The following is a 27,861-nucleotide window of genomic DNA, read 5'->3' on the forward strand; positions in this document are numbered from 1 at the left end:
GTTATTCCTAATGTTTTGAAAATAAATGTCTCTGATAGATAATTTTTTCTTTTTATTGAATTTAATGTAATATTCTGTCGCCGGGAATATTCATCCTCCAGTTGGAAATTATTTTTACGTGAAAGGAAACGTTATGATTTCACACATATATTGGATAAATATTCAATTTCCAATAAAAAGTACATTGTTCGTTAAAATTACACCTGTGAATGCGAGTAAGTTATTAGAGATACAATTTTTGCTGATGATTCAGCACTTCAATGAAAAGATGTTATGAGGTTTGGATTCCCAAATATTATGCAGTAGGTACCATTATGAAGAAAACTCCACTCCAGCAACTTACCGTTTTCAACTTCTCTCCATGTACTTTCCAACTATAATGTTTACCTGAATATTCAAGAGAATCATCATCATCAATCAAAATAGCGTATTCTGTATGCAATATTCTGAAGATACTAAAAATATACTGAATTTTCGCTACTCATAACACTTTTTGGAACACTCTGCATGAACAAATTCAGATTGTTGTTTCGACCAATGTTATTAGTTCAATTTGAAACTTTTTTGTTTTTACGCTAATGACGGCGCTCTTGGACTTCCTTACATCAATGGACCAACCTGTATATTATGATAATTTCTAATCATTATCATTTCGAAAAATAATATATTCGTTATAGTGATAGTAATAATATATTTCAACAAATTACAATATCCTCCATTTATCTATTGAACGCTACTTGAGAAAAAATTAATTGAATATATTGTGAAAACATCGATTGGAGCATCCATCAGTCATCTGAAATTTACAACTTTGGCAATCCAGCAACTATATCCGCTTCGAATTCACATTCATTTGTCCCTCTGATTATCTTGAATAAACCATTGTCACCCCAGTCTTCATTCCAGGAGTTTGCGACCAACCAGTAAGGTGTTCCGTTTTCAACTCCCTGTTAACTATGTTAACGCTCCCTAGGATTGCCCACGCCACTGGCACCCCTCATCAATTTGACCGTCCAAGCAGCGAGCTATATACCTCTCGCCCCTTCTTCCCGGAATGGCAACAGGCGAGCATCGGTCACCGTTTGGGAGAAAAAATGTATTTCACTTCGCCTTGAACAGTTGTCGGTGCATGATGTAACAAACATTGCAATATATAGTTTAAATTTTATCAGCGTTTATGTCTCATTTCAACAACTCGAAAGCAACATTTTACATGGTCCTTCGAGCCGGATAGAAGATACCTATGGATAGGTTCATCAAAGCAGAGTGAAGCAGTTTAAATCGGAAAATTCAGCATCAGATTTGGAGAGAAATAGCGGGGTGAGTCTATTCCTTTTAACACGTCCTTATCCTATTCGTTATCGCTTTGTGTCGAGATTTGTCTGTAAAACATATCGTACGTATTTGAAAGCAGTTTCCCCAATTATTCGTGTTTAAACATACAAAAGCATTTCAAAATGAATGAGAATTTAGATCGGTTAAAAGCTCTAAGAACCCAATCAAAAGCTAAGCTCACACGTTTTAATACATTTATTGACAAGTTTACTAACGATAAATTATACCAACTAGAAGTAAGGTTGGATGATATTAAACCCGAGAAAGACAACTTTTTAGAAATTCAACTAAAGATAGAGTTACTAGATCCAACAGAGGCGGGGAAAAGTGAACAGGAAAATTTTGAAGAAAAATATTACGAAGTGGTAGGGTTAGCACGGGAAAAAATCGCGGATTGTTATAAAATGCCTCAAGGGCAAAGCCCAACGCCGCCCAATCAAACCAATTTGAAACCAAACGTAAGGCTTCCAACTATGGATTTACCTAAGTTCGATGGAGATTATGATCACTGGGAGCATTTTAGAGACATGTTTGTAGCACTAGTGCACGACGACGTTTCTATGGACAATATTAGAAAATTTTATTATCTTACTAATGCTTTGACAGGATCGGCAGCTAAAGTAATAAAATCTATCAAGGTAACAAACGATAATTACCCAATAGCCTGGGATTTGCTCAAATCGCGGTTTGAAGATACAGAAATAATAATTAGAAATCATGTCAGAGCATTAGTGGAGATGCCGGCGGTCGGAAAAGATGTAAAGATTGGTCTAAGAGAGATAACGGATGATATTCAAGCACATGTAAGATCACTAAAAACTCTAGGAGAGAAAGTGGACCAATGGGATACACTCTTAGTTTATCTTATATGGAAAAAATTAGATTCAGGTTCTAAAGATGAATGGGAGGTATACCTTGGTAAGAAAAGCATTAAACGCCCAACTTATCAAAATATTATAGAGTTTTTACAAGAACGTTGCCAATTATTAGAAAAAAGGGATAAGACTGAATCATCGGAATTAGCTAGAAATCAGAGTAGTAGAAAGTTTGAAAATGAAACAAAAAGTGACAGGTTTTCCAAATTTCATTCTAAAAAATATGTCAGTAACGCAGCGGTAAAATCGAATTATTATTGTAACTATTGCAACGACAACCACAATATATACTTTTGTGAGAAATTTAAGTCGCTACCAGTGGCGTCTCGCATAACAGAAATTAAAAAATTAAAATTATGCATGAATTGCCTACGCAACAATCACTTCAGCAAAGAATGTTTGTCATCGGGCTGTAAAAAATGCTCAAGGAAGCATAACACGTTATTGCATGCCGAAAATACTTCGAATAATCAGTTATCAGGTAGTAATGAAAATACAAATCAGGTAATATTAGAATCAAACTCTGCTAATATGGCAGTATCAGAGTCTGAAATCAATGCGGAAACGGAAACGCCCGTAGTTCACACCTGTAAACAAATAAGATCACATATTCTGTTATCCACAGCAATAATTGCACTACGGGGTGCGGACGGAAAGTGGTATGAAGGTAGGGCACTGTTGGACAGTGGCTCTCAACCAAATTTCATTAGTCGCGATCTATTTAACAAGCTTGGCATTTCGGAAGTAAAAACTAACATTTCTATTTGCGGGGTAGGAAAGTCAGCTACCAACTCATTATACAAAACTCAAGCGCAGTTGAAATCAGTTACGGGAAATTTTACTACAAACCTAACGTTTTTAATATTGGATAAAATAACTGAATATTTGCCAACTGTTGCATTCGAAAAATTACCCTTGAATATTCCATCAGACATCATACTTGCAGATGCTAAATTTAATATGACTGGTATTATTGATATATTGATCGGAGCAGAACTTTTTTATGATCTATTACTAGAAGATCGAATTAAACTAGGTCCAGGGTTGCCAACCCTGCAATCAACCGTATTAGGGTGGGTTGTTTCTGGTCCCGTATCCTTTAACAAACCTCTCAAGAATGTTAAGGTATGCAATTTAGCTATAAATCAAAATCTACATTTTGATTTGGAGAAATTTTGGAAAATTGAAGATTGCGGTAATGGTTATAACTACTCTAAGGATGAACAGTTTTGTGAAAACAATTTTGTTCAAACAACTAAACGATATTCAACCGGGAGATTTTCAGTTACCCTTCCGATGAAAGAAAGTATAGCGTCATTCGGTAATTCTCTTGAGAATGCGACGAAACGTCTTTATGCAATGGAACGAAAATTCACGAAAAATGTAGAGTTCAAAAAACAATATATTGATTTTATGATGGAGTATGAATCCTTGGGTCACATGACTAAGCTGAAGGATGAACAGGTTGATTCAGTTAATGCCAATATTTTCTATTTACCGCATCATGGCGTTATTAATGAAAGTAGCAGCACGACAAAATTACGTGTGGTTTTCGATGGCTCATGCAAGTCATCGAATGGAATTGCATTAAACGATAAATTGTTAGTAGGTCCAACAATCCAGGAAGATTTATTTTCGATCTTAATCAGGTTCCGAAAATATCGGTATGCAGTAACAGCAGATATAGCAAAAATGTATCGGCAAGTCTTGGTAAATGACAAATATCGTGACTTCCAACGAATTGTTTGGAGAAGCGACGCAACACAACCTATCAGCCACTACAGGTTGAATACGGTTACGTACGGAACGGCCTCAGCAGGGTATTTAGCGATAAGATGTTTGAAACAAACGGGTATCGATAACCAAGATCGGTTTCCTCATATTAGTCAAATTATTCAATCCGATTTCTATGTAGATGATTTATTAAGTGGAGCGTCCACGTTGGAAGAAGCACATGAAATAAAAATTAACCTAATAAAAATATTAGATCAATATGGATTTCAATTGCGGAAATGGATGTCAAATGACATTCAGTTATCGGAGAAAGCAAATCACGATGTAGATGATAACTACCAAGTTAAGGATGATAGCGCTAAGAAAACTTTAGGTCTTTGGTGGCATGCAAAATCAGACATGTTCAGTTATAAAACCAATGTCATTAAATTTTCGGAAGGAAAGTTAACAAAGCGAATTATCCTTTCAACCATCTCAAAATTGTTTGATCCCTTGGGACTACTATCACCAATCGTGATACGCTCAAAGGTCATGCTTCAAAAATTATGGCAGTGTAATTTAGGGTGGGACGATTCTCTACCATCTAACTACCAAGAGTCCTGGCTAGAATTCATTGAACAGTTATCAGGGGCTGCTTGCATAAAAACTCCTAGATTAGTCCTAAATCCAAGTTATAAGCGTCTCGAGCTTCACGGATTTAGTGACGCGTCCGAAGCTGCCTATGGCTGTTGTATTTATTTGAAATCAATTACCGAAAATGGAAATGAAATTCAGCTTCTTTGTAGTAAATCTCGTGTGGCTCCGTTGAAATCAGTATCTCTCCCGCGGCTTGAACTGTGCGGAGCAGTTTTATTAACAACCTTATATGTTAAGGTAATAAAGTCTTTAAAATTACATGTCGATGCGACATACTTCTGGACAGACAGTACTATAGTCTTGTCATGGCTAGCATCTCCTCCAAACACATGGAAGGTGTTCGTGGCGAATAGAGTAGCAGAGATACAAACTCACACTGAATTTAGTCAGTGGTCGCATGTATCAACTAAAGATAATCCTGCGGATCTTGTATCACGTGGAACAGATCCAAAGAGTTTATGTAATAATACCCTATGGTGGAACGGACCACCATGGCTTCGTTTCGGACCCGATATGTGGCCAAAGTCCGTAAGGCACCCACAGGGTACACCAGAAAAACGAAAGTCGAAGGTATCAACTTTCACATCTATTGTAAGTGATTTTAGTATTTTTGAGAAATTTTCATGCCTCTTTAAGTTACAGCGCGTTTTAGCATTGTGCCTGCGTTTTATCGGAAATTGTTCGAAACCCCCAGTAAACCGAATCCGCGGTAAAATAAACGTACGTGAAATAGAAGACACAATGAAGGTTTTGGCCAGATTGGCTCAATTACAAGAATTTCCAGAGGAGGTTAATGCTCTCCAACAAAATAAACACATATCGAAGCGGTCAAAATTATTATCTCTCAACCCTTTTATTGATTCAGAAAATTTGATTCGTGTGGGAGGCCGATTATCAAAATCTTCTTTGGCGACGGATAAGAAGCATCAAATTGTGCTCCCATCAAATCATGCATTAACCAAACTTATAATTCTAAACGAACATTATACTCAACTCCATGCGGGAGCACAAGCTATTCTTTATGCTATACGTCAAAGATTTTGGATTATAAATGGTCGCTCCACAATCCGAAATATTCTACGCAAATGCTTAGTATGTTTTCGAGCGAAACCATACTCGTTGAATTGTCAGATGGGTGATCTTCCGAAAGATCGCGTTACTCAATACCGCCCATTTTATGTAACCGGCGTCGATTTCGCTGGTCCGTTTTTCATAAAAGATGGACGACTGCGAAATCGTGCAATAATAAAGGCATACTTATGCATATTTGTGTGTTTCTCAACCAAGGCTGTTCACTTGGAAGCGGTTAGTGATTTGACAAGTGAAGCTTTTTTATCAACGTTAACTCGATTCGTATCCCGACGCGGGATATGTAAGACAATCTATTCTGACAATGCCACCAATTTTGTAGGTGTCTATAATAAATTAACTGAGATATATGAAAAGTTACCTAAATTTGTCAATAACTGTGATAATTTAAATTTCTTGTTAAAAAATAAAATAGAGTGGAAATTTATCCCACCCAACTCACCTCATCAAGGAGGCCTATGGGAGGCTGCAGTTAAGATTGCTAAGTATCATATAACACGAGTAGTTGGTGATCGGCATTTGACTTTCGAAAATTTATCAACCCTATTTTCTCGAGTAGAAGCGATAATGAATTCCCGACCAATCACTCCATTATCCGAAGACCCCAATGACCTTATAGCCTTAACTCCGGGTCACTTTCTCATTGGAGACTCCCTATTAACCTTACCTGAAATAGACTGTGCCGAAATTCCAGATAACCGACTAAAACAGTACCAAGTCCTCCAAAAAATCACCCAGCACTTTTGGCAACGCTGGTCAAACGAGTATCTCACCAACATCCAACAACGAACCAAATGGAAGGAAACTGGTGCCCAGTCACTAACCATTGGCGATTTGGTTATTTTGCGAGAAGATACCACCCCCCCTCAACATTGGAGAATGGGTCGCGTAATCGAACTACACCCAGGAGCAGATGGCATCACTCGAGTTGTCAGCATCCAAACAGCTACAGGTGTATTCAAAAGAGCAATCCAAAGGCTCTGTAAGCTGCCTATTTGCAGTTGAACTTGAAAACTCAGGGTTTTCAAGGCCGGCGGCTATGTTAACGCTCCCTAGGATTGCCCACGCCACTGGCACCCCTCATCAATTTGACCGTCCAAGCAGCGAGCTATATACCTCTCGCCCCTTCTTCCCGGAATGGCAACAGGCGAGCATCGGTCACCGTTTGGGAGAAAAAATGTATTTCACTTCGCCTTGAACAGTTGTCGGTGCATGATGTAACAAACATTGCAATATATAGTTTAAATTTTATCAGCGTTTATGTCTCATTTCAACAACTCGAAAGCAACATTTTACACTCCCCATCCCAAGACTCTCACGGCATGTCCACCTTTGTATTGGCCAGAAACATATTGGTAGACACCTAGAAATTAAATTAAGCATTGGTGATGATAATATCACCCATATTCATCAAAACCGCGCATTACGACACTGATATTCATACCACCCGTAAATCTAGACATCTCATTATAAATATCTAATTTTTTCATAGAAACAAAAAAAAATTGTGGTAGTTAATGTGCTCCGTTTCGAATTCATTTTATTCGAATAAAATATGAAATATAATCAGAATTGTATGTCCACCTTCATTTTGTCCAAAATAATTTTGGTAGACATCTAAAAATGAAAAGAAGCTTGGGTGATGATATTACCAATTTTATTCAAAACCCCGCATTTACGACATTGATGTTCAGAATATACTTATAATTTTAATATAAATATCACGTCTCATTTTTTGATAGCAAAGACAAGAAAGGAGTGTTAGTCAATTTGCTTCATTTCCGATTCATTTTATTTGAATGAAATGTTGAATAACTAGAATGGTATAAAACAAACGTGTTTCAGTTATTGATAAAAATAAAAAATTGTATCAACTTGAGATGCACCCTGAATTTATCAATCTTTTCAGTTTTTGATAACAGCTAAGTATAGGATTTCTTTTTTTTTTTTCTTCAAATCGAACATTTTATTCTCTCTGTTGCAGGTTCTGTGGATTTTCAGTGAAGTTCCGTAGATTATCAATGAGATTTGAAACTAAGATTCAAGCTGGCCAATTCATAACTTTATTCAGGTATTGAATGCAGTGTCTGATCACTAACTTGCATGAATATGCACCAATCAACGGACCATAATACATTACATGGATAATACTCTCAAATATTCTGTGCTGCCAATTGCCTCGAACTGTTCATAATGTTAAAGTTGCAAATGTATAATTTTTTCTCGAAAATCACGTCACAATAATAGCAGTTGAGTATTGTACACTTCAGATGCCACATATTGCCTCGAAACGATCTAGTGGCGTTATATCAGGTGATCTAGTGGAATCACGTTCGCCTGTCTACTGGTAGGTTAGATTAGGTTAGATCCAAAGTGAGTGGGTCTATTCGACCCATCACCGCAATCCGCAAAGGTTTATTGTGGTTCACACTTATTCAAACTCGGCCAAATAAACCCAGCTCCTTAATGAAGCCGATTAGTTTATATGGTGGTCTTTCAGGTCAGATGGTAATAGTAGGTATCTGCCGAACTCTAAAGACCTGATTCGGTCCCCAGCGGGGCAGGCACAAGTATATACACTGCTTTTTCATCGTTAATGAGGCAGTCGTATAGTCAAGGTGCAAGATTCCCACCTTGATACTCGCGACAACCTTCCCATATGAAAGTTTTTGCACGTCAGCTGCACCTGAAAATGCCTTAGATTCAACTGTGCAGGGCTTTTTCCACTTTTCCACCTGGACAGATTCTGCATACGCCGCTTAAGAATTTGGTGCAGACGGTTTTATAAGGTACCCTACTCTTGAGGAGATAACTCAGTTGTTTCCTGGCTGCATAAACAAACTTTTTTTCAGGTTCAGTTATTGGATCAGGAGTTGAGGAGTTGAGAAGCTCTCGCTCGTGAACTGAATTTACAAGGTCAGTTGGAGTCGTAAACTCGACATCCATCTCCTCTGTAGACTCGCTCCTGAACTGAATTCACAGGGAGGTCCGTTGGAGTCGTAAACTCGACATCCATCTCCTCTGTAGACTCGCTCCTGAATTAAATTTACAGGGAGGTTAGTTGGACTCGTAAACTCGACATCCATCTCCTCTGTAGACTCGCTTCTGAACTAAATTTACGTGGAAATCAGTTGGAGTCGTGAACTCGACATCCATTTCCTGAGTATACTCGGTCCTGAATCAAATTTACAGGGAGGTCAGTTGAGGTCGTGAACTCGACATCCATATCCTCTGTAGACTCGTTCCTGAACTGAATTTACAGGGGGGTCAGTCGAAGTCGTAAGCTCGACAATCATCTCCTCTATAGACTCAGAAAGAATGTTTAAGTTCACTCTGTCCATAAAAGTCCCACGAGTAGCTATGGAAAGAAGGTCATTCACGGCAGAGCCCCGCATTACCGTTACAAGACGATGCTACGACGAAAGGGCGCCTGGTATCTCGAAGGTTCCGTAGAGACAGCTGATAGGCTCAGTGTCATTCATCTTCTCGGCCCGGATACACACCTTAGGATTAAGCCATCGTTGGGATGCCATTCAGTAAGGAAATAACTGAACCACAAGTGATTCTGTCATTCCCGTATCCAGCGTGGCTACGTGGAAGCAGGCATCCGGTGGCCGGTTTGCTCAACCCCCACATCCCAAGGCAATACACTCGCCGAAAACAGCATGAATAGTAGTTTAGGTAATGAAAGATGAACAAGGACAGCCAACCAGCTGGTAGCGAAAATTTTCAAAGCCGAATTAGTTCTCAACTAATAATAAATTTCAGCAAGATGTGATACCTCTTTATTACGACAAGCTAATTTGAACGTAGCTATATTCTGTGCATCTAAACAATGGAGTTATTTAAAACATTATCATGCATAATGCACGTGATCTCCCAGACAAGGCTACTTTTACTAAGGAACGATAGATTTTTTCAATAATATGCGGCTGGGTATAGAAACATTTTTTTAAATACTGTATACGTACACACCGGAGGTGTTTAGCGTAACTGACCACTCCGTCACTGTAGCAATATACCTGAAACAGTGAATTACGCCAGCCGATTACAGTTGAATCTGATTGGCCAGCGTAACGTGGCTTGTTTATGTCAAAGCTAGTCTGATATCAAATAAATACGTACCACTCTTATAACTTAGAAAATCTGAGTATACATCAAATGAAGCTTCCACGGGACCATTTTTCAAGATCTCCAATTGTATTTGCTTTTCCGAAGCACTAAGATAATAAGGTTCTTGTCCATATGATTTGTCAGATTGATAAGAGAGGGAAGATTTTTTGTCACACTGTTTATTGCATCTAGGAGTGGGAGATAAATCTGCAGGACATGCCGGTTTGGAACCGGTTGTATGGTGTTCGCATGGTGCCAAGGAATAAGCTCTGCATCCCTGAAACATCAAATGGAATGATATTGAAATATAAGGTAGGATGGATGAACATGACAAAAATGAATTTTGGTATCGCGTGAAAAAAATATTTTCTGTGATAGAATGTGAACTCAATTTTGATCATGAATGGACTAACGTTACTTCATGAAAATTGATCATGGATACATAATAAAAATTACACAATTTGCACAGACATGTTCATTTGTAGACGCGTTTTACTGACACCTCAGCTTCCTCGGTATAAATGAATGAATTCTACCAAGGAAGCTACGATATTCACGAAACGCGTCTTGAAACTGAAATGTTTGTGAAAACTGTGATTATTATCACGGATAACTATCATTTGGGCATAACTCGAGCCATTTTTGGTATTCAAGACTTTTCATTTTTCTAAAATCGATTGAATCAATCACACAACTAGAAATCAGTTTTTACCGATTTTACCATTTATATATATATATATATATATATATATATATATATATATATATATATATATATATATATATTATATATATATATATATATATATATATATATATATATATATATATAAATGAAAATACATTTAGCAGTAAACGAGTATGAACGAACAATGACAACGTTGATACTTTATTTTAAAGTACAAACGAGGATTATTTATTTATCCATGAGTATATCATGAACAATATCTCTATTAATATTATATACATACTTTTTGAAGATGGTTTTCATCAGGTTAATATAAATAATTTTATGAATGAATGTTTTGTACAGATCAGGTGAGTAATTAAAAATTTTTGCACTGTGCTATTTGTAAGAGTGTTGCCCAATTGACTTTTTTGTTGCGTTTAGCTGTACATTACCTTTTGTTTTGGTGCGAGTATTATAATCATGACCGATTTGCTGAAGATATGTTTTATTTTTGAAGATATACAATATTATATTATACATATTGTACCAATGCGTAGTATATTATTTTGAGGTGATTGATATCGAGAACGGATCTCAAGTACTTGAATTTATACAATAAACTTCTCAATGATTTAGTTATTTCTTCGATATAGTCATTCCATCTGAGATGTGAATCAATTGTGACTCCCAGGTATTTATTATGGTCTGTTCTTAGGACTTCTATTTTTTTTCGTGGTTATTCATTATTTATTCATTATAGTTGGGTAGTTAATTTTCGTAACCCGCAAAGGGTAGAAATGTTGTTTTTTCAAAATTGAATGTGAGTGACTTATAATCAAACCAGTCTTTCAATACATTAATTTGAGTTTCAACATTCAATTTCGATTTTTCCCAATTATCATCAGTGTATATTATGGCCGTATCATCTGCAAAACTGTAAATGGAACCATCTATCTTCGTGGTAAGTAGGCTGTTGATATATAATGAAAATAATGTAGGTCCAATCACAGTTCCCTGTGGTATACCATAAGTAATTTCTCTTTCAGAACTGAGAGTATTGTTCACTTTCACTATTTGCCTTCTGCTATTCAGATAACTTCTGAAAAGTAGTTGTGTTTTGCCTCGTATTCCTGATTTATTTAATACCTCCAACAACTGATCGTGGTCAACAGTGTCGAAAGCTTTTGCTGAGTCTAAAAATACACATGTCGGCCGTCTCTGATCTGTGTCCGTTTATTTCCCTTGTTAGTGCAGCAATTGCATCAGTAGTTGAGAGACCTTTTCTAAAACCATATTGTTTGCAAGAAATAAGCCCATATTTATCAATGTAAGAAGTTATCCTCGAATTCAGTGCTTTTTCGAATACCTTATTGAAACTTGTTACAAGAGATATTGGCCTGTAGTTACTGACTACCTACGGTTTTCCTTTTTAAATATGGGTGTGACTATCGATTTTTTGAACGTGTTTGGACATTGACCGGTTTGAAATATATTATTCATTACAAGTGTTAGTAAGGGTGTGATTTCAGTTGCTAATTCCTTGAGTTCTCTGATATCGTCATGTCCTGGCGATTTTCTATTTTTCAGAGAGTATATTATTTCTCTGATCTCGTTATCAGTAACTGATGTAAGGAATAGTGAATTTATATTAGGAGTTTGTTCTGGAATATTCGTAGTGGGTTCACTTATTTTATCTGCAAGCTGTCTTCCTACATTCACGGGAACTTTTTGAATATATCTGCTTTGATGTTATTATCTAGGGTTATTGTGCCGTCCTCACATTGTATATCTTTAATTGTGGTGTTTTTTTCAGATGTATTGCTGTTGTAAACTAGTTTTCAGAGTTTTTCTGAGCTATTTGGGCTATTTTTCATTTCATTCTGGTAAAACTTTTGTTTTGCCAATTTTATGAGTGTATTTGTGTGGGCTCTATATTCGATGTAACTCTTCCATTTCGTATTGTTTCAAGAATCCTTTTTATATTCCCGATGTAATGCATTTTTATGATTGATTGAGTTAACAAGTCCCACTGTAATCCACTTTTTCCTTTTGTTTTCTTCTCTTCTTATCCTCTTACTCCGCGTATTCTGTTTAATCATTATTTTGGGAATTTCTGTTAAATAATTGGCCTGTTCATCGGTAGTTTGTAGATTAGTGTAGAAAGACCAGTCATGTTCTCTAATATTTTGTTTAACCAGTTCATATTGTACGTAATGTTTTACTCTAGTTAGTTTGGATGTTGACATCATTTTTTCGTTTGGAATCATTAGTAAGGTACTCTTATGATCTGTTATGCATGTATCATAAATTGCCGCAGTACATGAGTCGTGTACATATTTTCGCGCTCTCAAAAATATATGGTCTATGCATGTCTTTGACTCTTTTTGTATTCTGGTATTTTTGTTTATCATAGAGATGAAGTTATATTCACTCATGTGGTTTAAGTAATCAGAAACTACGTCTATATCGTTGTCAATATCTAAATTCATATCCTCAATGATAATATGATTATCTGAATTATGATTCTTTATTTGTTCTAGATATTCTTGGAGACAATCTTCTTTATTCACTAAGAAAAAAGTACAAAATAGTGTTGTGGTTTCAATTAGAAAATGGGCGGTTAGCTCCTGTTGATGACACCGTGCATATGTGATGTTTTTCATTTTTGGTAACCAGTTGTTGTCCATCTTTGCAATTGGCTGCACCGCGCTGATGAGGCCAATAGCCAGAAACACGTGTCCGCGGTGTGCCCGCGAATTTTCCCCTCTTGATTTATATGTAACACACTCGTTAATATTTATATCTCTGTATATATACGTATATATATATATATATATATATATATATATATATATATATATAGTTATATATATTTATTTATTTATGGCGGCCAGATCTTAAAATAGTTGCATTTTGATGCGAGATCCACACAAGTAATAAGACACATGATATTCATGAACAATATTATATTCCAAAAACAATGCACCCTGAAATATTTACCTATATTTACCTACATACACTACCAATATCAAAAATTAAAAATCAAATTCGAGATATTTATTCACTGAATAAAATATTCCTGAATATGTTTATGTTACAAATATTAGAAATGTATTCAAATTCAGATGTTCCTACTTTCAAAATAATGTATACTGAAATAACAATTATGTGAATTCATCATTACTAATTGAAAAATAATAAATATATCATTTCATTGATAAGTAAAAGATGTATGATATGAAGAAATGAGCGAGATACAGGTATCTCATTTCAAAAACTAAACCCACAAATGAAGTATTTCAAATGAGTGATATGATGGGTTCTTCAATGAATTTCACCTACTTGTTATTCCAATTTTGCTCACCAGAATAGTTTTTCTGATTTTTATCCAACAATACATCACCCAGTCTTTCATTATTGATACCTGGAACGAAATGTACATTAACGTTCATTATCACTATTTGAAAGTGGAAAACAACATTGGCATAAAAATCAAATAGATATTTTTCTCATAGCTTCCTTATGAACATTTACAACTTTTTATGACCTGGAGAGCAACTTGCATTTCCGTTGTTGAAAAGTACTCATTACTTTTTCAGTTTCTTGGCCAGGTACCAATGCTTTTCCTTTTGGGTATATTGATACTATCTTGGAAAAAAATGATGAAAATTATGAGATCAAATGATACAAAAGAATGTGTCATTCATCTACTTTTCTCTACTGAAGATACACAACTGAAATCACTCTCGTTTTAACATGTAGGTACATGTACAAATCAACAAATCCCACACACCAACTCTCCTCGGGCCCAAACTGAGGTATTGTAGGTTAAGCACCATGACTTCATTATCGATAATATTGTCTTATACTTACTTTTCTCAAAGACTGAATATGTAACTCTACTGTTTGAAGATGCAAAAGCAAGCTACTTGCTGTACTGCAAATTGGACAGCCTCAAACTATAAATGGTACACTAAACATGAGAAAATAATACTTTGATAATAACACCAAGGCCAGCCGCCATTTCAATCCAATTGTCGATTTCAAAGCAAAGCTGCCAAGCGTTAAAGGGCAGCCGCTTTCATAAAGCTTCAACTGTCGCGCGCTACACTTCAATTGACCAATGATAATCGTTTACTCCAATACTTCACTTTCCCATTTCTCTGTTGTCAGGATTTGTCGCTTTGTAATTGAATAATTTCAAAGACAAATAGGATCAGAATAAACTGATTTATTAATTGGGCCATTCGAATTTGTTTGGTCGTTTCCAATAGTCGGAGCAACTCATCAGAATCTTCGCGATGAGTTCAAAAAATGGTTAACACTATAAGGGTAATATACATTAGGTTATGCATTCGATTAAAATCTTCAAATATTTTGGTTTTTAATAATACATCGTGTGGTATATTCGATAGACAATATTCTTAGAATATTCACGGAAGAATAATCCATTTATAGATATTCTATACACATTCTCTCGAAAATAATCATTCAAGCATATTCTATGAATATTCTATAGGCAAATATATATTCCAAGAATATTCTATGGATAATTGGAATATATACGTTCGTTTTATGATGTACAGGGAATATTCCATGAGTATCTGGTGCTGTATGGGCATTTCATCAAAGTAATAATTTCTCATCATTATCGCTATTCGAAAAATCATATAATCGAAATGGGTACGATAATGATATATTTCAACGGACTACAATATCTTTAATTTATCTATTGAATGCTAGTTAAGAACAATATTAATTGAATATATTGTGAAAACAGCGATTGGAGCATTCATTAGTCATCTGAAATTCACAACTTTGGCAATCCAGCTACTATTTCCGATTCGAATTCACATTCATCTGTTCCTCTGATTATCTTGAATAAACCCTTGTCGCCCCAGTCTTCATTCCAGGAGTTTGCAACCAGCCAGTACGGTGTACCATTTTCAACTCCCCATCCTAAAATTCTCACAGCATGTCCACCTTCGAGTATGCCAGAAACATATTGGTAGACACCTAGAAATGAAAATAAGCATTGGTGATGATAATATTACCTATATTCATCAAAACGGCGCATTACAACAATGATGTTCAGAATGTTCATACCACGCATAAATCTAGACACCTCATTATAAATATCACGTATAATTATTTCCTAGAAACAACAATAAAATAGTGGTAGTCAATGTGTTTCATTTAGAATTCGTTTTACTTAAATGAAATATGAAATAATCAGAATTGAATAGAACATACGTGTTTCAGTTATTGAGAGAAAAAAAAAGAAATTTTGTGAATAATTTTTAGTACGCTGTGTTGTTACCTTCAGCACGATAAACACCCCTTATTTACCGAAATGGGCTTTTGATAACAGTTTTTGATGAATTTTGATGAGTTTTTGATAACAGCTATAGAAAATATTTTCTATTCAATTCGAACATTATATTCTATCTGTTGCAAGATCTGTGGATCTGGAACAAGTTGTCTGACTGCATTTTCAGTGAAGTTTCGTAGATTATCAACGATATTTGAAACTTCATTCAGGTACTGAATGCAGAGTCTGATCGTTAACTTGCATGAATATGCCCCAATCAATGGATCATAATACATTACAAGGATAGTACTCTCAAATATTTCTGTGCTTTCAATTGCCTCGAACTGTTCATTATGTTACACTTGAATAATGGATTTTTTCAAACAAAATCCGATTACGTTGCAAATGTATCATTTTCTCTCTGAAATCACGTCTCAATAATAGCGGTTGGGTATTGCCTCAAAAAGATGTAAAGATGTATGAGATGATCTATTGGAATCACGTTCGCCTGTCTACTGGTACAGAGAATTATCAAAGCCGGATAAGTTTTCAACTATCAAAGAAGCGCTTCAGGTACTCGTCTTCAAGAACAGTTCATAGGAGCTGACTTCATCATTTCCCGTCATCCTCATTTTGCATCTGAAGTCTTTCGAATACAGCCACGACCGTTGCACGAAGATTATCAAGGCTTTGGATTTTGAATTCGACTTGAAGATTGATTCGACTTTGGTATCGTCGGAAACACAGTCTCCAACAGAGAAGCAATTATCATGCATAGTGCACGTGATCTCCCAGACAAGGCTGCTTGTACAAAGTCGCACTAAGGAACGAGTGTAGGAACACAAATTAACAGTTTCTTCAGCCGTATCAGTACTCTATATTTTTAAAATTTCAAACTTTGAAATACTGTATATGTACACACCGGAGGCGTTAAATCGTAACTGACCACTTCGACAGTGTAAAAATGAATTCCGTCAGCCAATTACATTTAAATCTGATTGGCCAGCGTGAGGTGGCTTGTTTATTTTACCGAATAGATGCGTGCGTGGTGATCTCTTTGTTAGGGTTACTTTGTTTGTTGGATGAATGACAATTATTCAAACCAGTGGATATGTAAACGTTTTCCTTAGGATGGGTTGTCGTTTATAGGGCGACAGCTGGATAACAGATGTCAAAAGGGGTCTGATATCAAACGAATACGTACCACTCTTATAACTTAGAAAATCTGTGTATACATCAAATCCAGCTTCAACGGGGCCATTTTTCAAAATTTCCAATTGTATTTGCTTTTCCGAAGCACTGAGATAATAAGATTTTTCTCCATATGATTTGTCAGATTGATAAGAGAGGGAAGATTTTTTGTCACACTGTTTAGTGCATCTTGGAGTGGGAGAAATATCTTTAGGACATGCCGGTTTGGAACCGCTTGTATGATGTTCGCATGGTGCCAAGGAATAAGCTCTGCATCCCTGAAACATTAAATGGAATTATATTTAAATATAAGATAGGATAGATAGATAGATAGTTAGATAGATAGATAGATTGATTGATTGATTGATAGATAGATAGATATATAGATAGACAGATGGATAGATAGATGTATAGATAGATATATCTCTCAACTTTTTATTTCTATTTTCTTTTTCATTTCTTAATTTTTATTTATTTTTTGTTCAATTGTTATATTTTTACTTGTATTTTATTTCACTATTATTTCCTTTCAGGTTTTTTTTGCTTAATATAATTGTTATTTTCAGCTATTCATTTTTAATTCTTCTTTTTTAGTTGTTTCAGGGATTTCAAATAATTTTATATAGTAGACAATGGAAGTCCGAACTAGTGAAATTCATCATGAAACATTGTCAATCACCTTCAAACAAATAATGACAATAATAAGTAAGTATGTGCCCTTATCGAAAAGTTCGCGATTTGAATGAATACCCATATGGAAATGAGTTTCACGATGGGAAATAGCTTCTTGATATAATTCTGATAATGTATTTTTTTATTATACTGCTACGTTTTCCCCTTGGGTTTGACAATAATTAACTACACTGTACAATTGAACCTAACTTCATTTAGCTACCACACTGACAATGCAACCAAACACTATTCAAATGTCTGTCGACTTATTAAACACGTCGCACCGCACTGTCTACTAGACTTTTCGATATGCGAAACAATAAGGCCGGCCGCCGCTGGTCGTTGTAAGTCAATTGTGATATGGCCAAGATCGTGCTCAAGTCTACGAGCCCTTCGCGATTGATCTAGGTGTCACGTCGCTTCGAGAATGATTCCACCAGCTTCCTAAGACTCCCATTGGTTTACATAAACACTACCTATTCGCATATCAGTCAAGTGGACAGTGTTTGGTTGTATTTTCAATGTATTTTTAGCAAACCCACGGGGAAAATATAAAATACTGTATTTGATTACTCGTAGTGTTTCTGTGTGAGCTATAACTTTTAATTTCATGAAAAACCCAATTGTATATTTGATTCATATGAAAATTAATGATGTACAAATGTTTATTACCGTCGTCGAATTATAAGGTCCTCCTGAAACAAGACCTGTTTCCTTCCAATAACTCCACGCTTGAAAAGAATATCCTCCGTAGCATCCATCCCCGCATTCGTAACAACATGATATCAAGTCTTCATCTGAAACGGATATTTGTTTTTTCCCGTTAGAATGAATGCAAATCCTGTCACTCATTGCGGAAGTTGCTGCAACAGCCTGCAAAATAAATAATTTTTCTGAACCATTTTAAGTGGACGAGTTAGACTTTTTATCGGAAAGCAATAATTCCTTCCAGTAACCCAGAAATGAAGGGAACATCCATTTTGTGCATTTAAAAACTTGCGTTTCTAACAACTAACCATGCCACACAGTCCCCTACGGCTCTGAGGAATGATTGATTCTCAACAGCCCCCTACGAATGTGAGGAATATATCTGATAGACCAGAGCTTCAGAAAGGATACACCGAAATATGTCCCGTGGGGTCCAATAAAATCATTGGACCAAAACCACGGGACATAAACCGAGCACCCTCGAAGGCTCGGCCTACTAGTCCTGGAATAAGACACCGAAGGTGCACATGCCATTCAGGTTTCCAGAAGCATTAGAGCTTCTGCTAACAAATTGGGGAGAACATTAGAGTACCCCAATTACGGTAAATGGAACATCCATTTTGTGCATTTAGAAACTTGCGTTACTAACAACTAACCATGCCACACAGTCCCCTACGGCTCTGAGGAATGATTGATTCTCTACAGCCCCCTACGACTGCAGAGAATTATTCTCCACAGCTCCCTACGAATGTGAGGAATATATCTGATAGACCATAGCTTAGGAAAGGATACATCGAAATATGTCCCGTGGGGTCCAATAAAATCATTGGACCAAAACCACGGGACATAAACCGAGCACTCTCGAAGGCTCGGCCTACTAGTCCTGGAATAAGACACCGAAGGTGCACATGCCATTCAGGTTTCCAGAAGCATTAGAGCTTCTGCTAACGAATTGGGGAGAACATTAGAGTACCCCAATTACGGTAAATGGAACATCCATTTTGTGCATTTAGAAACTTGCGTTACTAACAACTAACCATGCCACACAGTCCCCTACGGCTCTGAGGAATGATTGATTCTCTACAGCCCCCTACGACTGCAAAGGATTATTTTCCACAGCCCCCTACGAGTGTGAGGAATATATCTGATAGACCATAGCTCCGGAAATGATTTTATTGGACCCCACGGGATATATTTCGGTGTATCCTTTCCGAAGCTATGATCTATCAGATATATTCCTCACAGTCGTAGGGGGCTGTGGAGAATAATTCTTTGCAGTCGCAGGGAGCTGTAGAGAATCAATCATTCCTCATAGCCTTAGGGGACTGTGTGGCATGGTTAGTTGTTAGAAATGCAAGTTTCTAAATGCACAAAATGGATGTTCCATTTATCGTAATTGGGGTACTCTAATGTTCTCCCCAATTCGTTAGCAGAAGCTCTAATGCTTCTGGAAACCTGGATGGCATGTGCACCAGAAATGAAAACTCTCCATTTTCGTGAATTAACAGTTATTGTACTGAATCTATGTATGAGGAGGTAAAGCCTTGTCATAGTAAATAGAAAATAATGATGATATTAATAAATATTTATTTCCCTTTGACAGTTACATGTATGGGAATTGTCAAGCCTAATTCTACGGTTATTAAAAGTATTTAAAAGAATAAAATATGAATTTAGGATAAGGTAGTCGTATACATTAATTTTCAATTAAAAATTCGGAAAGCGAATAAAAGCATTTCTACAATAAAAAGTTTTCCAAGTCTTTTTGAAATGTCTCACATTTTTATGCTGTTTAATTATATTTGGAAGTTTGTTAAAAATTCGTGGCCCTATGTACTGGGGAGCAAAATATACAGTATTCACTTTTGCAAATGGAATATTCTTGGATTGTTTATTTATCCATGAATATCTTCATTCAATTCAAACAACGACCTACTCTCAAAAATATAAACAGCTATATCAAAAATGTATATACATGGAAGAGGTAAAATTCCGTACATTTTGAAAATAGGTTTACATGATTCCTCAGTTGGAATATGTACTGAAGTACGCAATATGCGTTTTTGACGGATGAAAATATCCGATGCTGGGGTGGAATTTCCCCAGAGACATATAGAATATCTAAGCTTCGAATCAATTTGGGTGTAGTAAATTGCCAGTAGCTATGCCTCATTGAGAACATTTTGAAGATTCAAAAGAAGAAAATTCAGGAAATTCAATTTGCCCATTAGTTTATTACAATGGGTTGTCCAACTCAAAAATAAATCTGAATATACTCCAAGAAATCTGACAGATTCTTGAGTGTTTGTCAAATTTGTCTGATTTACTTCAAAATCAAGATTTTATATTGGCTTATGACGATTGTAGAAACGCACTATCTCTGTTTTTACCGTATTGAAAAATAAAGAACGTTCACTGCAATTAGCATTTAGTAAATTAGTGTCAGGTGAAGAGAATACTGCATTTTCAGAGTGATGACAACTTTTCAAAATGCAGTCAATCTGATTGATGTACAAAATAAACTACACGGGTCCCAAGACGGAACCTTGTGAGACACCTATATCAACATCCAGACATTCAGATTTTCTATTATATTTTGTATTATTTGAGTTCATTTGTATAGATACATATTGTTTTCTGTACACCAGAAATGTGATTCGATTCATTTCAGTGGGAGACCCCTCAAACCATATAGTTCTAACAATTATAATAGTTTTCCGTGGTTCACACAGTCAAACTCTCGGCCTAAATCGCTGAAGATTGCTGCTGGACATTTATCAGCAGCAATATGTTCGATTATTTGGTTAAAAAAAGATAATATAGCGGTTGATGTTGATTTTTCGCCCTGGAATCCATGTTGTTATCAGATAAAATCTGATGCTTCTCAATGAAACTCCAAAGACGGTCGAGAAAGGCATATTCGAATAACTCTGAAAATACAGATGAAATAGTTATCGGTCTGTAATTTTCTAATAATTTAGAATGGATGTCTTCGATATCCTCGAAGACATCCTTCAAAATAAATCCTGGGATCTCATCTGATCCAGCAGATTTTTTTTTATTCTTCTCTTCAAAAGTAAAAGAAGTTCTTTTTCGGAAAACAGTTGCAAGAACATGATGACTAATTTTAGGAATATTGTTCGATAGATTAATAGGAGTGTTGATGAAGAATTGGTTGAAGAGAGAAGCTACTTCAGATGCTTCTTCTGTCAATTCTCCGTTAATACTGATTACTATATTTCGGTCAGTTTTCTTATATTTGTTCGATAATTCTGAAATAATTGTCCAATATGTACCAAAGTATTTGATGAGTTGAATATACGATTTTGATAGTAGCTTTCCCTTTTTTCAATTGGTAGAGATGAATGTTTACGTTTAGCATCATTGTATGTATCTGTTAAATCAGGATATGTTTTTGTCAATATAAAAACTTCCCGCAAGTTGGAACTAGAATGAATAACAAATTCATCAACCCATTTTTTGCATTCATTCTTATGGTAATAAGTGCGATTGGGAAAACATAAATCAAAATGATTTGAAAACATGTCATAAATATTCTTGAGAAAGAATTGAACGTCTCCACAGGGAGATCTGTAGCAATTCAAAATGATATTTCCTTTTTCCTTGATTTGAAAGATGCCGCACATATTTCAAAATTCTGTTCAATGCAGAAATCATATAAGTCAATAGGTTGTATTTGGATGTCTTTTCTTGCCCTATTCGTGTTGATGAGAAAACATAATTACGAAATGCTGTAATTTACTAGTACATAATGTGAAAAATAGAATAGTAAGACTTTTAAAATACCAACGAACTTTTCCTTTTCCTATGAATCTAGTTTCCAAAAAATCTAAAATCTTACCCAGCATGAACCACAGGAGGACTGATCCTTGATTACTCCGATAATCTGGCAGTTGGGCCAGTTTTCACGAGAGTCGAAGGATTCAGGAATTGGAGTATCTTCGCTGTGTAAAACAACATTCCTGGCTGATCTAGGTACCGGTGATTTGAGAGCTCCAAGTAGTTTACGAATGTGAGACATCGGAGTGTTTTTATCGAAATTTCTGCCCGCAGTCCAAGTGGTTTGTTGGCTGTTGATATGATCTATGAACTCATCGCTGAAGGGATTTGTGTCTATTCCATATGAAACAGCCCCAGAAATGGCGACAACAATGAAACAGAAGGCTATCCTCATCCTGAATACTCCTGTAGATGGAAAAGAAATCAAAACGGTAAAAATAATAGTAATAATAATGTTTATTTATCAAAAAATTACTAGATTGAATACATAAGTTCAAATCAAATTATCTAAATATCACCAATAGATGGTTAACAGTTTTATGCAAGGTATCACATGAGATAAATATCACAGTCGGTAAAAAGTCACATCTAGAGTCTCATTAGAAATATATCATTGTCTTTTGAATAGGACAAACAATTTGTTAAAATCAATAAATTATAACAGGAATGAATTTTTGCAGTTTTTACAGTAAAATAATTTTTTGGAATATATCTCTGTCATAACTATTTAGCCAATTTTTCACTTGTTTCTTAAACTTAACGTAGTTTTGACTAGTTTTTATGGTTTTAGGTAGTAAATCCCAAGTTTTTGGACCCAAATAGCTGCAGTGCGTCTGTCCCACTGTTTTGATACATTTCGGAACCACAACACTATGTTTTTGTCTCCTAGTATTGTATGGGTGATCCGAGCGTGTTATTTTAATTTCATTTTTGTATATTTTCTGCAACATTTTTTGGCAATAGAGTTGTCTAACATCGAAAATGCCACTTTCTTTGTACAAATTATCGCTTGGATACATCCTTCCTTTACCCAAGATGATTTTAAGAATTTTCTTTGTACAATATTGGGGCAATTTAAGTGTGTGTTATTTACTCCTCCCCATCCTATTATGCCGTATGAAAATTGGGACTGAACCAAACTATAATACACAGTTGTCAAATGGGTGATATCAAGGTATTCTTTCAAGAGTATGAATCTTGATATGAATCCTCGAAGTTTATTTGTGAGATACGATATATGTAAATCATATTTCAAATGTCGGTCAATTTTTATACCGAGGTATTTAATGGAGCTGGCTTCTGGAGTTGCTATATTCTGGTTTATATTCAATGGACCCATATTCGGCAAATTGTTAGTATAGAAGGTGAAGGGTAAGTATTTGGTCTTTTCCGCATTCAAAGTTAGTTTATTGTACAAAAACCATTTATTATATTATTTACCGGATACCCTGTGAGTGCGGAGAATCCTATATTGGTAAAACTAAGAGGCCATTGAAGGTTCGCATAGCCTGGCTCAAGAAACACACACAGCGAGAGAAAACCAGCAAATCAGGAATAGCAGACCATGTTTGGACCCATCAACACAACATCGAGTGGCCTCAAGCTGAGATCTTGCTCAGAGAGGAACATTGGTTTAGGAGAAAGTCCAAGGAAGCCGCATACATGCTGTCCAACAACGTATTCAGCTTAGCTAGCGTACAGATACGAAACATATGGAAAACTATCATCAAGCGAAAAATGGCCAACTCACACCAAGCGGTCATCTCCCACTGAACCGCAGAAAGAATGGAAAGCGGGGATACCTGAAAGTACTCGAACGACCCATAAATAGTCATCTCTCGGAGAAATCAGTCCAGTCATCACCCGAAGAAGATTGTAGATACTAACAATCGAAACTTTGTGAACTGACTTGGCTTGGAACTTCTTAACTTTTCATTTTCATCTTCAGTTTTATTTCTTCATTTTAATATTTTGTTTTGTGTTCAATTGTTCTATTTTTACTTGTATTGTATTTCACTATTATTTCATTTCAGGTTTTTTTTGCTTAATATAATTGTTATTTTTAGCTTTTCATTTTTAATTCTTCTTTCTTAGTTGATTCAGAGATTTCAGGGCGACAGCAGATTTTAAACAGACAATGGAAGTCCAAACTGGTAAAATTCATCATGAAACATTGTCAATCACCTTCAAACAACTTAATGATTAGATAAATACTGATAAATTTGTGCTAGGAAATTTAGTCTGGTACGAATACACACTAGAATTACTTGTGATGGCGAAGAATTCTTCCCGATTTTTCACTTGACACTGAGTCTTTCTGAGGGTTCCCTTTGCCTGTCTCTTGATCCGAAGGAATATATTTTGAGCTACCTGACTTATCACTTTTCGAAGGGAGGGATAGAAAAGTTGATTTTTCAAGTTCGCTCAGCTTTTCAACCCCATATACATTTTCATTCAGAATCAGCTTTTTCCCTTACATAAATGCATTAAAGTTTTTCGATTTAGCCAACTTCAGGTGGGCTACTGATAGCTTCTGTTTTTTTCTGATCTGGATCGAAAGATCTTGCGATATAGTGAGTATTTTATGTTTGAGTTCGTAATAGTTCTGAAGGATTTGTTGTTTTATCAGATAATACGTGAATTCCAATTTGATAGTAGGAGTGTTCTGGTTGCGAAAGGAATAAATGGTGTTGATATCTTGTGCTTCTAGTTCAACCTCAAGGAGCTCGGAAAGAATATTTGTCACATGAGTAGCTATAGGAGCAGACTCTGGAATTTCCAGTCCATAAATGAGTATATTATTTCTCCTTGATCTTTTTTCAAGCAATTTACATTTACTTTCCAGTTCCCCAACCTTTTTCTGGAGATTTTCTATTCTAGTCCTATTTTTAACTAGGATGTCCAAGAGTTCTTCATTTTTCTTTTTGATTTCCAATTCAATGTCTTCTTTGTTTTTTTGCCTTCTTCTTCAATCAATCTCATTAAACTCTCAAGTACTTGCTTATTAGACACATCGGTTGTCATGTCTTCTTTATAGTATCAGAAACTGGTTTAACCATACTAAATAGGTATATCAGCTGATAAAAATATGGATTACTTGGGTGATACGTAACGTACCTCGGTAATTTTTACAAACTAGCTGCTTCTGTCCACAAGTCACTACATACAGAAATTTCAGTTTTATTTCACTAGTATCAAAGTAATTACCGAATAAATATGCGGAGCTTCAATGAATGTGTCCGCAACCTGAATCGACCAATTGATACATCTTGATCGAGACAAGACAAGAGACTCCTCTTTTGAAAAAAGAGGGCAAGAGAGTCGAGAGACAAATAACATCATCAAAATTCACATTATTTTTCATGTAAAGGTCACCAAGAGCAATTTTTTCTGACTCCCCTTACTAAACATAAAATTGTGATTATATTTTCAATTTTTCTTCAGTATAAGATCTTCTGTTTCTACTTGGCTATTAATAGTGCTCTTATCGATCCAACAGGATCTTATTACTTTCGTCTTCGAGCTTAAAATGTTTACATAGCATCTTATATAAACGAAATATGTAATGTAATTTCTTCTAGTTCTATATCGACCAAAGAAGGTCGATGAAAAGCTTTCATTTCCTTCAATGACTTGCGTTCAACATTCCGATTAAAACACCTGATGTTTCATCAAAATGTGACTTATTCTCTAAAAATATGAGGTTCTATAGGTAAATACCTGGGGTTCCAAATTCATTAAACGAATAGTTTCAAAAACAATATTATTTTCAACATCGAACTCTCCTAGCACAGTTCAAGTAGTTCTATTTGGAATATATTGCACCAGAATATTTCTGGCTCAGGTTTGCAATAGAATTACGAAGTGGAATTCATGAAATAATGTAACGATTCCTTTCAAGAACACTGGATCACCCAGTCAACCAGTAGAATTGCTTTCCAACAATGACATGCCATATATATTCAAAATAATTTTCTGACGAGAATAAAGTCAATAACAAAATGGTTTTTGAAACTTCACCTTCTACGATCATGAATAAATAAAAATTTATTTCATACAGGTGTGATTTCCTTCACAAAAAATGGTTTCTGTTCAATAATGATTTTCTTACGATAAATATCGTCAGTAACAAGTTGTCGGTAGTAAACAACAATTAAAAAATGAGAAGAAAAAATATATTCATTTTCTTTCATTACGCATTGGTAGATATACAATGAAAAAAATGATAATATATTTTGGTGAAGTGGTTCAGAACAATAGATTTGAAAATTCACTTACCTTCCTTTTGAGTTAAATCACTAGATAAAAAACCTATGAAAATATATTTATGTCAATTCATTTATATACTGATTCAAGCACTTGAAAATTATTTATCAATCATATAGTTCAAGTGTTTCTGATTCGATTGATTTTAACAAAAATCCATTAAGAACGTGATTGGCGTTTTTCTTTGTATTAAAAATATGTTTTCGATAAAGGTTTCGATATTTGAGTCAGTTTCAATGATGATACATTTAAAATAGGAGCAAACACATCAAAACTGAATTGATGATAATTTATTTGTTATAATATATCTATAAGTGATAATCCCATATCAGGGTGTAACAGTATATTGTTAACAGATGATATTTGAATTGGGAAAGACAAAAAAGGATGAGAAATAGAAAAAACAACTTGGAGATACTTTCTCAGAACATCCTAGACATCATGCCAGCTATCTATGCCAAAGTTTTCGAAATGGCACCTTCAAAAAATATACACCCTACTTTACACCCTGATAATTATCACAAATCGCTTTTGAATTTTTATGAAAAATGGAAACCCAAGTGAATAATAACCTCAAGAGCAACACAAAACAGTCAGATATACTTGTGGTGTGGACTTTAAACCGGTACGACCACGATATTAGGATTTCCCACTGAATACTTTGCCCGAAATACAAGAAATATAATACATATTTTTCTGTCCAACTTTCCAATGATGACATGGTAACAAAATACTGTATATTCGTATATTTTGCAGATTGTCACCCAGCATATCAATGATACATATGCCCAGAGAAGGATAGGAAACAGAAACTCGAAGCCAGCCCGATACCCTGATATGAGTCCACTTTATTATTTTCTATAATGTTATCTGGAAGAAATTGTATATAAAGTACCTTCAGCAGTTTAAGAAAATCTCAATTATCGAATCTGCCGTACATGTCGTACCATCATCTCAACTCTGATTGCATCGACCTGTACCAGGGAATGAAAGGATATAAAGCTTGTGTGAAATCAGGTGGAGCACAGGTCAAACAGATTATTTCGATTCTAAGAAAAATTACTTCTCTGTATCGACACTGGCAGTGGTGAAGTAAACTCAAGGGGAATTGAATGAAGTATACAACTGTTAGAGATGTCATTTGACAAAAAACAGTTGGTGGTTGTTGATCATTCTGGCATATTTCGAAACCGCCTCTGTTTAAATTGGCTATTTTCACGTATAATGGAGATACTTGTTTTTTTCTACTTCGAAATTCTTACTTAATTTATGAAACATTTTGACTCGCAACAGTTCCATATAGATTTTTCATAATATCAATCATTCATATTCAAAGAAGTCACAATGAGAACACTGACGTTCAAAGATACCCCCCGGGCAGATTCAAACAGCTTATAAGAAAAATAACGAACTGTATATCCACCATCTCTTTCGATGTATCAAATCACTCTTTTAAAAAA

General features: G+C 35.4%; 1 protein-coding gene across 2 annotated transcripts; it reads right to left on the reverse strand.

Moving 5' to 3' along the window:
* Positions 1-671: 671 nt before the first annotated feature.
* Positions 672-26,573, reverse strand: LOC111505928 (cathepsin B). 2 transcript variants are annotated; one of them, XM_074182731.1, is made up of 6 exons: positions 26,414-26,573; positions 22,197-22,540; positions 18,299-18,499; positions 9,795-10,059; positions 6,966-7,032; positions 672-942 (listed from the first exon to the last, which is right to left on the reverse strand). In XM_074182731.1, the coding sequence occupies exons 2-6, from the start codon at positions 22,527-22,529 to the stop codon at positions 804-806; spliced, it is 1,005 nt and encodes a 334-aa protein (XP_074038832.1). In that variant the 5' UTR covers positions 22,530-22,540; positions 26,414-26,573; the 3' UTR covers positions 672-803. The 2 variants fall into 2 exon arrangements, with proteins under 2 accessions (XP_074038832.1, XP_023016604.2); XM_023160836.2 differs by lacking the exons at positions 672-942; positions 6,966-7,032; positions 9,795-10,059 and adding exons at positions 15,133-15,468; positions 16,968-17,232 and having other exon boundaries at positions 26,414-26,571.
* Between the last annotated feature and the right edge of the window lie 1,288 nt (positions 26,574-27,861).

Source organism: Leptinotarsa decemlineata, unplaced genomic scaffold (genome assembly GCF_025532065.1).
Source record: "Leptinotarsa decemlineata unplaced genomic scaffold, Ldec_3_MD MMD2_P_RNA_scaffold_2, whole genome shotgun sequence".
Classification (NCBI taxonomy): domain Eukaryota; kingdom Metazoa; phylum Arthropoda; class Insecta; order Coleoptera; family Chrysomelidae; genus Leptinotarsa; species Leptinotarsa decemlineata.